The sequence below is a fragment of the Cnephaeus nilssonii genome, assembly GCF_951640355.1.
Source record: "Cnephaeus nilssonii genome assembly, chromosome: 10".
Classification (NCBI taxonomy): Eukaryota; Metazoa; Chordata; class Mammalia; order Chiroptera; family Vespertilionidae; genus Cnephaeus; species Cnephaeus nilssonii.
In genome coordinates, this window is record NC_137081.1 from 8,606,521 (window position 1) to 8,624,043 (window position 17,523).

At 45.3% G+C, this 17,523-nt stretch overlaps 1 protein-coding gene across 4 annotated transcripts; it reads left to right on the top strand.

The window, feature by feature from the left end:
- Positions 1–10: 10 nt before the first annotated feature.
- Positions 11–9,566, top strand: MAIP1 (matrix AAA peptidase interacting protein 1). Of its 4 annotated transcripts, none has more exons than XR_013814087.1 (5): positions 11–648; positions 5,782–5,853; positions 6,264–6,390; positions 7,695–7,796; positions 9,170–9,561. XR_013814087.1 is itself a non-coding variant. In XM_079782160.1 (5 exons), the coding sequence occupies exons 1-5, from the start codon at positions 208–210 to the stop codon at positions 9,133–9,135; spliced, it is 801 nt and encodes a 266-aa protein (XP_079638286.1). In that variant the 5' UTR covers positions 11–207; the 3' UTR covers positions 9,136–9,561. The 4 variants fall into 4 exon arrangements, 3 of the variants coding, with proteins under 3 accessions (XP_079638286.1, XP_079638287.1, XP_079638285.1); XM_079782160.1 differs by having other exon boundaries at positions 7,649–7,796; positions 9,123–9,561; XM_079782159.1 differs by having other exon boundaries at positions 12–648; positions 7,649–7,796; positions 9,170–9,559.
- The last annotated feature ends 7,957 nt before the right edge of the window (positions 9,567–17,523 follow it).

Below are 17,523 nucleotides of genomic sequence, written 5' to 3' on the forward strand. Positions count from 1 at the left end.
AACTCGCGAGAGCGGCGGGTTTCCGGCGGGGCGCCGGCCCCAGTGGGTTGTGTGCTGGAGGGGGAGCGGGGGAGGCGGCGGGCTGCCCTGCGGTGGCAGCAGCGGGCCGGCTTCCCGCGCCAGTCGCTCCCAGGAGCTCAGCGGCGGGGGTTGGTTTCCCGCCGGCGTGCTTTCGCTGCAGCACCGGCAGGGGTGAAAGGTCACAAGATGGCGCTGGCGGCTCGCCTTTTACCCCGCTGGCTTTTGTCTGGGGCTCTGCCCGGAGGAGCCGCCAGACCGCGGTCCCCCGGCCGAGCCGAGGGGAGGCCGCCGTTGGCCGGACTCTGCTGCCTCTGCCGCCGCCACCTCGGCTGGACCACGGCCCCATGTCCTCCAGCTCCTTGGGCCGCGGCGCTGCCGGCCCGGGACCCCCGGCGTCCCCTGCTCAGCCCCGCGGGCCTCCCCGCCGCCCTCCCCGCGCTCCCCGTCTGCCCCCGGCGCGGCTACGGCACCGAGGAGCCGCCCCAGCAGCGCCAGAAAACCAAGATGCTCATTCTGGGCTTCTCCAACCCCATCAACTGGGTTCGGACTCGAATTTTCGCCTTCCTTATCTGGGCTTATTTCGACAAAGAGTTCAGCATCAAGGAGTTCTCGGAGGGAGCGAAGCAGGTCTGTTGATTTCCCCGGGGTTGACCTGTACGCCTCTGTGCATTCACCCCGGGCGCGTCCCGGGTGTTGAGCGGAGAGGTGTCCCCCCGGGCCCCGGATGACCGTGGGCGCTGACCCAGGCGCCCAGCCCTCCGGCCGCTTCTTGACGGTAAAGGGGGCGTCTGCTTCTGTGTGCGTGGTCGCCGAGGCCCCCCGAGGCCCCATTGAGACACGAGGGTGAAGTCCCCCAGTTACTCTTGCCACTCTCCACTCTAAGCCCATTTCTGCCGCTTGAAAGGCACGTTGCTTTCTTTTCTGAACGTGATTTTCTGCAAAATGGAACAAGGCCTTGTCTGGCACCTGGTCGCTGAATAAGTGAATTAGTGGGTACAGTTGTTTTGAAGAGTAAACGAGATGATGTTTCTAAAGCGCTGCGATGTCATTTGGGGAGAAAAGACGAAACTTCCTGCCAGCTCTTGCCAGAGCTCCTTTGCGCTTTATTCCTCTTACCCGCACTCCCACCGCTCCCCGTCCTACTCCCAAGGAATAACCTGGACAGGAGCAGTTTCCCCTTTCCGAGACTTTCATGAGGCAGCCTGGTTGCTGACAAGGGCCCAGCACCCGGTCCTGACCCTGACAGCCCTGTCCCTCTTCCTGGGTGGCTGATAATATGCCACCTTACCCTCGCCACATGTGGTCATCTTGGGCGCTGAGATTTGCAGATTTTGTGTATACCAGTACATGCATTTTTCTAGGATGAACGTTCATCTGTAACTCTCTCTCGAATCTCTTAGAAAGTTTGTCATTCCCAAACATTTCAGAACTATTGTTCAACCATAGAAGCCATAGTGTATTTCCCAGTTCATACCTCCTTGTACCTGGAAATTATGCCATCCGTGTAATCATTTTACAGTTGGTTGTATGCTGCTATTGATATATTTGCCCCTAATTTATTTCAGATCATTTCTATAAACAGTCATTTGCATGTATTTATTAGACCTGTCAGTTACAAATTAAATGTTAGAATCAGTGTCAATATTAACTCCTTCCCTGAGTCAACTCTTGACTGACTGATTAATGTGTTTGTTAAAAAAAAATTAAAAAGCAAAGAGGATTTGATTAACAGCGTCATAAGCGGTAAACCTCTGCTCATGTCGGTTCTCAGAATCATTTGGCCATGCAGAGGTAAATTTGCATGATCCTACTGTTTTCCACAATGCCCACTGATGGCATGTGAGTTTGTCTACCTCATGACACGTGACAGCTCATTTATGTGTTGAGAAATGGAAGGGATCTCCCTACCATGAGCAGGAGTCGGGCTTTGAACACGGGAGCATGGGCACTTGTTAGCCACTCTCTGATCTTAGGAATCCTTTAGCTCCTCTCCCCCTTTGCTATTAAGTAGCATCTCCACCCCTTCATCAGCTAGTCTGTATGCAGCTTTGTCTCTTATAAGTCAATTTTTATGTATTTGGCTCTTCTGATGTCCAAAAGGATGTTCGGTCATCTGTAGCAAATGTTTGGCAGTTCCGTTAAATTAGTGGTTACTTGACATATCTTTCAGATGGAGAATTTCAGTTTTTCATGATAGAATATGAAAATGAAAAGGCACCTTAGGGTTTATCATTCTGGTCTAATCCTCCTTTACAGATGAGAAAACCAGGTTCCAGAAAAGTGAAATGATTGGTTCAAGGATGCATAGAGCTACTGACTGCTGGGGCGCACCATCCTGTGACCCACTCTACAAGCAGTCTTGGTTCTGCAGAGTCACTAAAATGGTGATGGTTAAGTACCACCTAGGCAAGCTATTCATCACCTGAGTCACGGGCATAGGTGATCCAGTGCTATCAATGGCTGTATTAGCTCCACCGACCCTGCTGTCCATTGATATGTATACATGACATGCTATCTTCCCTAAAACTGCCATCAAGTCACATTAATCATATCCTGTGTTTTTCCCTATATCTTGGTGCACATTTTAGCCTTTTCTGTGAAAAAGAGGGTAGAGCTGTTTCCTTGAAGACTTCAGGTGAGATATTCCTTATCAGACCACTTACAACTGGCACTAACTCCCCAGATTTAATGCAGATTCCACAGGTTAGGGACTATTCCCACAAGACGGCCTCCACTTCAGACACCGCCCAAGTCCTGGCCTCCCACACTTTTGGTCTACTAAATCGGGAGTTCCCACATCACTCAGTAATTTGCTAAATGGCTCACAGAACTCAGGGAAGCGCATCACTTGCTATTTCTGGTTTATTTGAAAGGAGCAGCCTAATGAAAGACGCACATGGCAGAGTATGTGGGAAGGGGGTGGCGGGTCCATGCCCTCTCCAGGTGCACCCCATTTCCCGCATCTCCGAGGGTCACCCACCCGGAAGCTCCTAATCCTTCCCTTAGGGTTTTACAGAGCTTCCATTGCAGAGGTGTGATGGGTGAAGACGTTGCCCTTGATGATTAACTCAATCCCCAGCACCTGTATCCTCCTTGAAAGCCTGGAGGTGGGGCTGAAAGTTCCAAACCTCTAATCCCATAGTGGGTTCCTCTGACAACCCCCATCTTCCCTGAGTCACCTCATTAGCCTAAACTCAGGGGTGGTTGAAAGGGGTTTCTTCAGGAGCTCTGCCAGGAACCAGAAGAAGACCAAATACAGTAAACCCTCGATTTTGTGGGCCTCGATTGTTGTACTTCAGATTTAACGAACAAAATTTCTGATCTGTATGTCATATGTGAAAATTAACACCCTGCTAATTTTAAAATGCTTTTAAACAAGATTTGTTTAGAATTAAATTAACAGGTCATTTTTTTTTGTTATTAACTCACTGTTATTTATTTATTTATTTTTAAGTATATATTTTATTGATTTTTTACAGAGAGGAAGGGAGAGGGATAGAGAGTCAGAATCATCGATGAGAGAGAAACATCGATGAGAGAGAAACATTGATCAGCTGCCTCCTGCATACTCCCCACTGGGGATGTGCCCGCAACCAAGGTACATGCCCTTGACTGGAATCGAACCTGGGACCCCTCAGTCCGCAGGCTGACGCTCTATCCACTGAGCCAAACCAGTTAGGGCTCACTGTTATTTTTAACAAATTTTAGCAAATTAGGCCTGTGTTGGAAAAAACATTGACATAAACATTATATGTCTACCACTATAGTCTCCATATTTAAATCCAGGAATCACCACTCGAAAACAGTGTTTAGCCAGTGGTTAACACATGGTCACGCTGCATCGCCTGCAGTAATAGGTTCTGTTGTCTCGTGGTGGGGCTTCCTGCAGCAGTTTTAACGTGTGCAGCTGATGTTCCGTCTGCCCCGCCCCAGCCGTGTGCTTTTGTTTACTTGTGGTGACTGGTGAATGCATGCTTTTCCTAGACCTATTCAGTGTAAATTTAAGATTACGTGTCTACATAAGTAAAAACAGGTAAACTAAGTTGTCAATTTTTTAACATATGCATACGGAAAACCTACTCTATTATATAACGGACTTTTGACTTTAACGTACAGCCCCTTACCCAAATTAGTCCATAATATCAAGGTTTTACTGTATGTATTTCTTACGTCACAGTATCACACCACTGATATGTGCATATTGATCATCTTCCCTATTGTCCTCAAACCACATGAATCATATACTCTTTGTTTTCCAGTATTTTGCTTGCACCTTTTAGCTTTTGCTTTGAAAAAGAGAGCTATTTCTTCGAAGCCTCTTCAGGTTAGACAATCCTGTATCATCAAAGCCTTCCTTATTAGGGCAGCCTCCAAATGGTGTGCTATTACCATATGGGATAATTTGTTCAGGTGTAATCTTCCTTGGCCACATAAAGTGGAGTCTAATGGTTGGGTTTCAGTATGATGGTTACGGTCTTTGTTTCTTTTTACCAAAATATCACCCCTTTTCACACATGAAGGCTTACTAAAACATAGAGTCTCTGAACCCTGAGGGACCCTAAGGTGTTTGCAAGGGGTCCTTGAATCCAGTTAGATTTGTACATTTCCTCGAACTTCAGCTTTATTATACTAGTTTGTTACAGTTGCCATAACAGAATACCCTAGTCTGGGTTGCTTAAACCTCAGAAGTTTTTTTACTCACAGTTCGGGAGACTAGAAGTCCAAGATCAAGGGGTTGGCAGGTTTGGTTTCTTCTGAGGCCTCCTTTCTGTGTCCCCACGCGGTTTTTTCTTCTGTGCACGTGTGCCCCTGCTGTCTCCTTGCGTATCCAAGTTTCCCCTTATAAGAGCACTAGTCAGTTGGATTAGGGCCCACCTTCTGAAGTTCTGGGAGTTAGCGCTTCAACATGGGAATTGGGGAGAACACAGTCCAGCCCCTAACCATTAGGTGACGTCATCTCTCTGACAGGCCTGTGCATCCGCTCTCCTCCAGTTCTTCCGATTTCACCTTAGAGGGTACTTCCTGCAGACAGCCCTCCTGGGCCTCCAGGGTGGCTGAGGCGGCTCTCCTGGTTGCTCCCCAGCGTCCAGTTCTTACCCGTCATCATGCTTGCCCTTGTCCGTTTACTGCCTTCCTCTTTACTTGAAGACGGGTCGAGGTTATGCACCATTTCACTTCTCACTGCCAGGCATGTGGAGCATTGCAGTTTGCTCTCCCCACTTTGAAATGGGGCCTCTTACTTCAAAGTTGAAATCCACTGTAGTAGAGTGCAAACTCTATCTTTCCTGCCACTTTCCCCAACCTGCTTACCTGGCTTAATGGCTCAGACTACAACCCAGATCTTTGGACTCTCAGTACAGTTTAGATTTTACTGCTTCTCAGCTTCTGTTTATGTTTGATTAAGCAGGAGGTGGCGAGTAATATAACACTCAGAATGGTTGATTACTCCATCATTATTTTAAAAGGAAATATATAGAGGATTTTTATTCAGGTCCTAGTGTGTACACCACGCACTGTCTTTTCCCAGGTCCTGAGAGTGGATACATAGTTAGCAGTCTGCCCACTTACTACTGTATATGTGGGAAGGCCATATGAGAAAAGAAAAGCCAACCAACTAGAAGGAGTTGTGCCTAACATTGGTATATTAGTGCTTGACACTGTTTATCACCTTTATCATAAAACGGTCTGTCACACTTGGCCATTTAAGTTTGAGCATTGAAATAATCACCACCCTCCCTCCACTATTTTTTTTTTTTTAAGGCTTTTGCTCATGTGTCCAGATTGCTATCACAGTGTAAATTTGATCTGCTGGAAGAACTTGTGACTAAAGAGGTAAAGTATACTTTTAATTTTCCTTTAAAAATAAATGTATTATTTCCTTGCAACCAAGTAATATATACAGTACATTATCCTTATATATGCTTAAAAATAGTGTGTGTGCCAGCAGTCAAAACAGAGTCCCTGTATCATTCCTTTTGGATAAAAGCATTGAATGACTTGCTGCTAAGGCATAAGAAAGTAAATGTGACCTCTCTCGATTATTCTTATATAGAATGTTCTGTTATAAGTTACCTAGTTGAATGATTAGATGCTTTTTAGCCTTGCTTTAGAAGCTGAGTAAATATGGTAGTAAATTTAAAAATAGGAATAGGAAAATTCATTCCATGAACAATTTATTGAGATTCTTGAAAAGCTTTCAAAAACTTGAGAGGTGAATTACAGTTTGCTTTTTTCAAACTTAGCTGCTGCTTGTGTTGAAAGAAAAGGTTACTTCACTACCTGACAGCCACAAAGATGCCCTTGCTGCTGACGTGGATGAGATTGTGTACACCTCCGCAGGCGACATCTCCATTTACTACGACGACAAAGGTAATGCTGGAGCGTAGGCGGCCTTAAGTGATCCGCGGTTGTCCAGGTAAAACTACTGGATGGAAGATCATGACATAGTGGGACTTTGTTGGTACAAATGGATACTCATGGGACTTCAGATAAAATAGTATGTTCATTCTTTAAAGACCTAACTCTGGAAGAGCTGAGATATGGTAGTAGCTTCTTATGCCTTTTATCTGGAACTTGGCCTACCGCTATTTAATTCACAGGGGAGAGCATCGTCACATTTATGAAAACAGTCTGTCTAGGACAAGATGCTCCCATATCGCAGTTAAAAATATCTGTATGTCAGATTTCCGAACTCGAAGGAAACAATTGAGAATTTTAAATGTCCAGCTGTACGTTACGTAGAAGGAGTAAGGAGTAAAAGAAAAAGTAAACAATACCAGCTAAAGACTGTTTTGAAAATAAGATCAACTGTAGAACTCCCAAACTGGGTATATTTGGAGACAATGAAAAACATTGAAAGGAACGTTAGTGGTTATCTGGTTCATCTTGTCCAATGCATACTTTTTCCTTACAGCATTTCTGAAAATTTATTGACTTATTTATTCCTGCTACAAATCTTTGCATATGTGTTATGTGCCAGGCACGTAGGAGATCTAGCCTTTGCTTACACACTTCCCAAGGCAATTCTGGTTTGGACTCTTAATAGTTAAAATTTTTTCATTTTCATACACATGCTAATTTGAAACATTTGTAAAGGTTCTTTAACATGTTTTTCATAAATACTTTTTTTTCCCTAATATTTCAGATTGCATCTCAGCACAATAGTCACTACCTGATTTTTACACAAGCCGTTGTCATAATCACTAGGCATAGCCAAGTGAATTAAGGTGGAATAGAAGTCTTTCTTCTTTCTGGCATTTGGGGTTAAGTTAATTACTTAGTAGCAAGAAGTGTTTTCCCCCCTCATTTTTCGGTTTGACAACAGATATCTGTTACAGTTTTAGATAATGCCACAAATTGAAAATCTATATAGTATACTTAGTAAACAGTACATGCTCAGTAAATAGTAACTGTTATTGTTACAATGCAAGAAGAGGGCCAAACCGACATTACCCTAAGAAAATAAAAAGGTAGCAATGTAGGTATGTTAAGTTAGACTAGAAGAAGTGCAAAATTTGATCTGTAACATCTGTGTAACTACTGCCAGTTTCTATTTCATTTTGGATATATGGATGATAGATTATTGTGATTTGTATTTGTGTGTGTATGTGTATGTTTTTTCCCTAAGGAAGGAAGTTTGTTAACATCCTGATGTGCTTTTGGTATCTAACCAGTGCCAACATCCCCAGTGAAACTTTAAGCGGAGCGGGTGTGTTCCAGGTTAAGTTGGGGAATCAGAACGTGGAAACTAAGCAACTTCTTAGTGCAAGCTATGAGTAAGTCTGTCACATGCCATACTACGATCACAAAACTAACGGAGCTTTAGGAAGAAAGGGTGGAAATTTGACAAGTTATTTATAAAGAGGAAAAGCCATAATGACTACTGGCCATGACGCGGCAATGTTCGGAAGTAGGAAAGGCGGTAGTATTTCTGGATGTAATTGCACAGTGTTTCAGCTGTCCATTGCTGCATTGCAAACCACTCCACAGCGCAGTAGCTTCAAATAGCCCTTTGATTTTGCTGCTGTCTCACGGTCAGGATTGTGGAAAGGCTGAGCAGTGGGGATTCTCTGCTTCACCTGCATCAGCTGGGTGACAGGGGCTGGAGGACTCGTTTCCGCAATGGCTTCGTCACCGACACGGGCGTTACCTTGGTGCTCCTTGGCCTCTCCACGTAATGTCGAATTCTCCAAGGCCTCTCTGCGTGGCGTGGGCTTGTGGTGGTCTCAGGCTAGTCACGTGTTTTATGGTGGTTGGGGTTCAAGAGACAGAAGTCAGAAGATGCTAAACCAGTAGAGGGCTATGCCCAGGATGGGACCACATCATTTCCACCATAGTCCACTTGTCAAAGCAGTCACAGGACCTGCACAGGTAAAAGCACCTGGGGAGACCGCCTCCTTATGGGGCACCTCAAGGCCACACTGCAGAGGAGCCTATTGGGTGGGAGACAAGGTTGTGGCCCTTGTTGGAAAAAAAGATCTGCCGTAATTGGCACACGGACTATCCACTCACTAGACGTTTATTGACCATCTCCCATTGGCAGGTACTCTGGTAGGGGTTCAAATGCAAAGTTAAAGGGTTCTTGCCTTAAGGAGCACTGTCTAGCAGGTTAGCAAATTACTTAAAAGAGACACTATTGTGCATTTTTGTGCTAATAAAATTTGGAGCAGTGAACAAGTCAGTGGAGACATAATTATATATTTAAACACTTACTTAATTGAAATCTGAATTTGCTCTTTTGAGATACCATTTATAATTACTGATCTTTCCTGCTAAGACACTGGGCAGCTCATTAAACACTGTTACTTTAAAGATTGATGTAACATATGTAAGCCAGATAACACTAGAGTGCTGTGTTCATTAGCATGGTCCAATTTATTCCCCTCATATTAGGCATATGTTACAGCTAGTATTTAATAACAAAACCCCAGTTTCTCACAGGGTTGGCAGAGGTTGGAGTGTAGATCCTTCCATTAAAAATACTCGTTTTAGTTGAGAATGTACTAATTTTGTGGGGATATTTTTGTGGTTGAATTGGTAAAGTCCTTTTATTTACCATTGACCATTAGTGTATTGCTAAAAACTGCCTCTAACACTTGCAGATTAGTTACCTGAGAAGATTTGGACTGGTGTTTGCACTTCTTCCTAGGTTTCAGAGGGAGTTTACACAGGGAGTGAAGCCCAACTGGATCATTGTACGGATTGATCACGCCAAGTTACTAGAATAATCTTTCTTGGAAAAATCAGCTTATTTGAACTTTCAGCAATTGCTGTGAAAAACTAAGGAAGAATTTGGATCAGTTGATCTTCACTTAGTCAAGTCTGTGGATGACTTTTGTATTATTCTGAAATACCCCTTGCAGTATACTGGTATGACACAATAAAGCATTTCCACCGATCTCTGTCACCTTCTGTAAAAGAGGTCAACAGCCCATTGTTGGTGTCACATTCACTGTCATCTCTAACGTTACACGTGTGTGTATATATGCACAAACTAATTTTATAGACAATAAAGAAGATATTGAAAAACTACACATTTCTAACTTAATTCTTAAGTATTTTATTTGTGGTTAATACATTTAAACCAATAATTCAAGAATGTATAAGGTTTATTTTTTAAAATCAGTGCTGCTATTTGATTACCTCTGGTCACTAGCTAGATGAGGAATGGATGGATTATGGCTTGGTCACTGCACAGTGAACTTGAAGCTTTCTAAAACACAAAGGGAAAAAACCCCACATGGAACAATCTGTCAGCCATCTGTGAGGTAATATCAACTATTTTAACATACTTATACTTGGAGTCCTAGAAGTTGGGGTAGGGAAGATAAATAAAAGGGTAATATACTAATTGGGGCAGATGTCTTCGGATGTCCATCTGGACAAAGCCACAGGGGCTGCAAGGCCCAGGGCTCAGGCAGCCTTGGGCTGGCAGTGGCAGCAGCAGCGGGGTGATGGGGGCGGCACCTTCCCCTGATCAGCCCGGTTGCCTCCCAAAGAGGGAGGCCAGACTGCGGCTTAGGCCCGCTCCCCACGGGATGTCAGTAGGACATCCCCTGAGGGCTCCCGGACTATGAGAAGGGGGTAGGCCAGGCTGAGGGATCCTCCCCTCCCCCGTGCATGAATTTTCATGCACCGGGCCTCTAGTTATATACATAACAAATAATGTCAAAATTTTCTTAATTGATGAGAGCTATAAATCTACATATCCAAGAAATTCAACAAGCAGGATAACACGAAGAAAGCCTCACTGAGTACATCATAAAGTGTTGAAAACCAGAAACAATTGTAAGAGCAGCTGGAGAAATGAAAACGTATTCTATACAGAGAATGACTGCATTTTTCTTAAACTGCACGATAGAGACCTTGGCATGATACCTTTAAAATGCTGAAAAAATAACCTGTTGACCTACAATTCTATATTCAGCAAAAATAGCCTTGAGAAAAGAATTTTTCAGACAGGGAAAAGATGAATTTGTTGCCAGTAGACCTGTTTTATAAGAAATGTTAAGGACCGGTGGGCAGAATTGATTCAGAAATGGACCCATGCATATTGGGCAATTGGTTATTTACTTTAAGGAATTGGCTCACAAGATGGTGGAGGCTGGTATGTCCAAAATCTGCAGAAGAGCGAGCAGGCTGGAGACCCAGAGAAGAGTTGACGTGCAGTTCAAGTCTGAAGCAAGTCTAGCAGAATTCCTTCTGGGGAAATGAGTCTTTTTCTGTTAAGACCGTCAACTGATTATTGAGGCCCACCCACAAGATGGAGGGTAACCTGCTTTACTCAAAGTCAGCTGACTCAAATGTTAATCTGCTGCAAAGTATCTTAACAGAAACATCTAACAAGGTAATATATGACCAAATATCTCAGTACTGTGACCTAGTCAAGTTGAAAGGTAAAATTAACTGCCATAGCTACGATACATGACTATATACTCTCCCCTTAGAGCCAACAAAGCTTAATGTTCTGCCATATTGTTCATCTCTACATACACAGACTAATCTGGTACTAGATTCTAGAGAGAGTGTTGGGGAGGGGTTCCCCCCACATGTCAAGCAATTCTGGGACACCACCTGAGTGCCCTACAATTCAACTCAATTCTGGCGCTATCTGGAGATGGCATCAGATTCACTGGTTGTGGGTTCAGTGCTACAAGATTCTCCCCTCCCTTCAGATGCCAATCACAAGTCCAGCCTCTCACCTGGCCTTCTGACAACTGGCTGTAGATTGGAGGTTGCAAGGACCCCTTCCTGGGGTTCCGTTAATTTGCTAGAGCAGCTCATAGAACTCAGAGAAACATTTTACTTGCAGATTACTCATTTACATAAAAGGATATAACTCAGGAACAGCTAGATGGAATGGATGCATCAGGCAAAGTATGTGGGAAGGGGTGTGGGGCTTCCATGCCCTCTCTGAGCAGGCCACACCCCGAATCTGCAAGTGTTCACCCTGGGAGCTCTCTGAACCTCATCCTTTTGGGGTTTTATGGGGGAGTCATTACACAGGTGAGTGATTTCATCATTGGCTGTTGGCTGTTGATTTAACCACCAGCCCCACTCCCCCCTCCCTCCCCTGGAGAGGTCAGGGAGGTGGGACTGAGTCCCAACCCTCTAATCATGTGGTTCGCCCTGGGAGCTAGCCGCCCATCCTTAGGTGCTTTTCAAAAGTCACCTCATGACTAAGCTCAGGAGAGGTTGAAAGGGGTTTGTTACGAATATCAAGACACCTTTATTGCTCTTATCACTTGGGAAGTTCCAAGGGTTTTAGGAGTTCTGTGCTGCAAACTGGGATAAGGAGCAAATCTATAAAGTCACATATCATGCACACAGTTTTTATCCAAGCCATTTGAAAGTAAGTTTCAGAAGTATATGGCTGTTTTAAGCCACTGAGTTTGTAGTAATTTCTTATATCAGCAACAAGAAAGTAATATACAACATGATCCTTGCATAATAGTTGGAAAAAATGATTCTCTAATTCTATATCTTGCATTCTTCTATAAAACAGGGATATTTAAAAATATTACTGCAACTGCATGGGTTTTAATCATGCAATGTAGTTTAATAATATTCTTTTTGATGCTAAATAGCCCCCTGTTTGGCAGTGGGAGCCCTTTGACAGGTTAAAGATGAACATGACCCTGTTAGTCTGAGTTTTTTGCACTTTCTGGCATAACAATACTTTCTAGGATCTTTTGTCCATTTTCTGCCTCGGCTGAAAACTGTTTTCTCAAAGGAGTCATGAATTTTTTTACTCCAGGGCAGTTGCTATACACTGAATGTTTGTCCCCACCTTCTCCCTCCCCCGAATTCATTTGTTGAAATCCGACCCTGCAATGTGATGGGCTGTGGGGCCTTTGGGAGGCATTAAGTGATGAGGGTGGAGCCCTCGTGAGTAGGATTAGTGCCCTATTTAAAAACAAAACAGCTTCCTCACTGCTTCTACCAAGTGATGACCCAGTGAGAAGATGGCTAACCAGACCAAGTATCTGAGCCCTCGCCAGACACTGAATCTGCTGGCACCTTGGTCGTGGACTTCCCAGCCTCTGGAGCTGTGAGGAATAAATGTTGTTTAAGCTTCCCAGTCCGTGGTATTTTGTTACATAGGAGCCTGTATGGACTAAGATGGGGATGATGTTTAGAAACCAAGATTTGGGCATGCTGAAGTGTTTTGACACGATGTCTGCAAAGGAATGTTCACATTTATACATATTTGAGATTTTGGATCACTTATCTAAAGGAACATTGGGAGAACTAAATGTGGACTGTTTGCCTTTATTTCTGTCAACCTTATTTAAAACATCCTTCCCCCATCGCTCTCGATGCCCTGACCCAGATCTATTTTGGTTTATAGCACTTATCACATCTGACGTTGTAATGTGTATTACTGTGTTGATTTCTTCTGTTAATTGGCTTTCCAACTAAGCAGGAACTTGTTCTGTCTTAGTCCTGGAACAGTATCTGGTACATAGTACAGCTCAGTCAACATTAGTTGAATGAACTAATAAAAGAGTGACCCTCACTCCTGAGTGTCCTGACTCACATTTCTGGATCCTTTTCCTTCTTGCTTGTGACTTGATGCCCTAGCAAAGCTAAATGTGCTTTCTTTTGTCAGGGACAGTCCCCCTCTCCAGAGGGATGCAGCGTTATTGGATACATGGCCTTGCTTTCAAGGTCCTACAATAAATGTCATTTACCCTAAACACCACACGGTGGCGCTGATTGTATACGGAATCTAAATACTGGAATCAGCGGTGAGTTTGCTAAGGTCTGAAACTGCTGAGCAATGGGAGGGTTGCTTTGCTGATTTTTGTAGATATAGGAAAATGCTTTAAAAAATTTGTAGCTATAGGAAAATGCTTTAAAAAATTAGAAACAAAAGTTGTTGATTTTAAAAGGGTTAAGGCCTGGGTCAAATCAGAACTTTTTCCTACATCTTTTCTCTGATTGTTGGAACCACAGGCTACAGCATTCAGTTCGTCAAGTGTGTGATTTCTCCCACACGAAGAAGGCTGTTTCTGGATGGTGTCTGTGCTACTCAGGATAATGCAGATTATGCTGCAGCAACAATAAAAATCTCCAAATCTCAATGGATCTAGGCAAAAAAAAAAAAAAAAAATTTAATAGTGTGTTTTTTGTTCACCTTGCATGCCCAATAAGAGGCACCTGAGGACTCAGTGGGTGGGGTCATCACCTCCCTCCTGGACACAGCTGCTGGGCAGCCACTCCCAGATCCTGTGGCAAATGAAAAACAGCTCTGAAGGGTCTCACGTGAGCGAGTACACGCTCAACTTGGAAGTGATACAGCTCACTGGCTAGAACATGGCCCTGCTCAACCAGAGACCCAGGGTACGGTTCTGTCATGTGGCTGGAAGGCGGAGAGGGCGAAGCACTCGGTGAGCAGCAATCATGATGGCCACGCGCAGCCAGGAGCAATTTCTCTAGTGTTCACCCCAGGAATGGCTGTCTCAGAGCCACTCAGTGCTCACTACTGCGTCCGCGTAGGATGCTCGGGGGAAGGAGGACTTCCGAGATCTTTTAAACGGAAGAGGCCATAGAGCACCTGAATCCCATTCGCTTCGTTTAATGAGCTCTGCCGAGGTGCATTCAGCACCCCTTGGACTAACGAGGGTGCCATATGAAATAACAAGTGCTCAGCTAAGACCTCGCATACTGTTAATGTTATTATAAGTTATCTATGGCTTCAAAATAGTAATTTTAAGAAAGATAAGACTTTATGAGAGTACTTAATCTGAAGTCATTCAGTCTCACAATGTGGATAGATTATGCGAATGGTTAGTGTGTCATTTAGGATTCGTTCTGAATGCATGAAGCAAACACTTTGAAAATCTGGACTTAAGTAATATAAAAGTAGTTGATTTCTCTTACACATAACGGAAATCCAGAGTCAGGATGCTCTGGGCTCGTGTGACAATTCCACAACATCCTTAGGGTCCCAGGCTCTCTCTCTTCACCACTGCCTTTCTTAGGATATGACCTGTGTCCTCCTGGTACGAAATGGCTGGAAGCGCTCCAGCCACCACATCCGTATTCCAGGCAGCAGGACAGAGGGAAGGAACAAAATGGGCAAAGGGCAACACATCAGCTGTCTCTTAAAATGACTTCCCAGAGGTCATACAAAACCCTCCCACTTAATTTCATTGGCTAGGGATTAGTCAAACGGACACAAATGTTATTGGCGGGGCAGAGAAATATCAATATGGTCTTTCAGCTGGATACATTTTATGGTCCCCACTATAACTAGGAGTCCTAAGACTCAGGAGAGGAGGAGGCAGCTAGCAATTTGCCCTAATTGGGCTGAGTCACGAACCAGCGCAGACTCTGGTAAATAGCTAGCAGCTGGCTTTGCCAGCTTCCTTAACCGAGAGCTTAGCTCTCAGAGAGCCCGGGGTCGGGTAATCATCCTAAGCATCGCCCCGCCACTTTTTAAACCTCAATGCAATCGAGCACCGAGAAGCGGCCTTCTGATTTCAGAGCTGTTTAAACTAGCTCCCAATAACATGTCAGATCTCCGAGGCTCCCTCGCTGCTGTTCACACCACACGCGTTTCTGCCTGGAGCGCCTGCTTAGTTCATCCCATCCTCAAAAATAGAAACCTCCTCCTGTCCCCCTGCCTCACCCCCTCATAAACCAGCCAGTCAGTCTACTGGACATTCTATCAAAATTTAACGCCACTTGCTTCATAAATTACAATTCTGGCTCCGTTCCGTGAAAGTGGGCCAAGTACCCTGTGATAACTTTTGCCTTCGTGTAAAGCAGTGGTTCCTAACCTTTCTAATGCTATGACCCTTTAATACAGTTCCCCATGCTGTGGTGACCCCCAGCCATAACATTATTTTCGTTGCCACTTCATAACTGTAATTGTGCTACTGTTATGAATCGTAATGTAAACATCTGTGTTTTCCGATGGTCTTAGGCTCTACAGCAGCAGTTCCGACCCATAGGTTGAGAACCGCTAGCGGGGTCGCCTAAGACCATGGGAAAACACAGATATTTACATTACGATTCATAACAGTAGCACAATTACAGTTATGAAGTAGCAACGAAAATAATGTTATGGTTGGGGGTCACCACAGCATGGGGAGCTGTATTAAAGGGCCGCGGCATTAGGAAGGTTGAGAACCACTGGTGTACAGGAACCCACAGGACCAGTGGAAGAATTAAAAAGTCACTTCTTTTCATGAGCCCTTCCTTCGCCTCTGCCGCCTGAGTGCAGTCACTACGGGCAGAGCCCCGAGAGTTTCGCAGGCCCTCGCCGGCCCTCCCCCTGCCCCTGTCCTGCTCTGTGGGTCCTCAGGATGTGCATTGCAATACTGCATCCCACCCGGGGCCGCTGAAGAGCTCCAAGGAGCAAAGGGGAACCCTGGTCTGGCCTCCCGCCTTTGGACCCCTTTTCCGGTGCAGCATGGATACCCCACGCTGCAGGGAACAGACACAGTGTGGCTGTTAAACCGGAAGTAACCAAACCCAATATCTGACTTCCTTAAACGCAGTCATTCATTCCTAGAAAAGAGGCTTTCTAATATTGCTTCCTAAAGGAAAAAAAACAACCCACGTTTACAACCAGCTTAAAATCCAGAGCACATAACAAATTGTATGTTTTAGTCATCGACAAGCACTTTGAGCAAGACTGTTTTCTAGGGACAAAGCAAAAGTAGCACTGCCCGAAGGACGCCATTCTGCGGGGCCTTATTTGACTCCCCGTCCCCACTCCCCCCACGAGTCGCTAAGCTCCCATTCTCTCTGCTCCTCAGTCGCATCAAGGTTGCCCGACCTTGGCACTTTTGCAGGAGCTGTCTCTTCGCCGGCGATGCCCTTGGCTCTGACCTGCAGCGGCTGGTCCCTGGTCATTCAGGCTCCGCTTTAAATCCAGCTCCTCTAAGGACACTTCTGGTCATCCAATCTGAGGCAGCTCGACCCCATCACTCCTTATCCGCCACCATGTTTTACTTATTTATATTTATTATTATCATTACTTTAAATATGTTTTTATTGGTTTCGGAGAGGAAGGGAAAGGGAGAGGGAGAGAGAGAACCATCAATGATGAGAAAGGATCATTGATCGGCTGCCTCCTGCATGCCCCCCTCCCCCCCCCCCCCCCCACACACACACATACACACACAGGGGATCAAGCTTACAACTGGGAATCAAACCATGGCCTCCTTGTTCATAGATCCACGCTCAACCTCTGAGCCACACCAGCTGGGCCACCATGTTTTATTTTTATCACAGCATTTATTGTCATCTAATAACTTCTCATTGCTTGCTTGCTTATCTGGCTTCCCTCTGTTAGGATGGGAACTTGCAGTTTCTAAATAGCACCTCATCATATCTGGCGAACTATTCTCTCCCTCACTGGTGTTCAGTTCAGGCTGGAATTCCTCAACTTGGGCACTATTGACATTTGGGGCACATAACCCTCTGTGGTGGGGAGCTGTCCTGTGCCCTCTAGGGTGACTAACAATATCTCTGGCCTCTGCCCATTGGATGCCCCCTAGTTGTGACCATCAGAAATGTCTCCAGACATTGACAGATGCCCCAGGGAGGATAATCTCTGCAGCACTGGGTCATTCATTCGGGGTGGCCACGGGCCAGGGACAACCCCCTCCCCAGCCCCGCGTTGCCTCTGTGAATAACGAGGACGACAATCATAGCCATTATCTAACTTCCGGGCAGAGCTGCGGTGGGACTGACTGCCGCAGTGCGTGTGGAGATACTCAGCCAGCTTCTGGCACACAGTCAGTCCCGAGTCCGTTCCTCCTCCTTCCTTTCCCATGGCTCCGAGCTCCCAGCTCCCCACGCAGCTCCTCAGACACCTTGGGCAGGGAAGCCCCCGGGAGGATCTAACCTTTAGGTCATCTGCAGGGGGTTTGTTTCGTTGACCAGGAGCTGAGGAAGAGGGGGAGGGGCCCTGTAGAAAGAGCCTGCAGCTGGCATCGTCCCTGCTAAAGCCCACAGCCCAAGCCCATGGTCGGCAAACTGCGG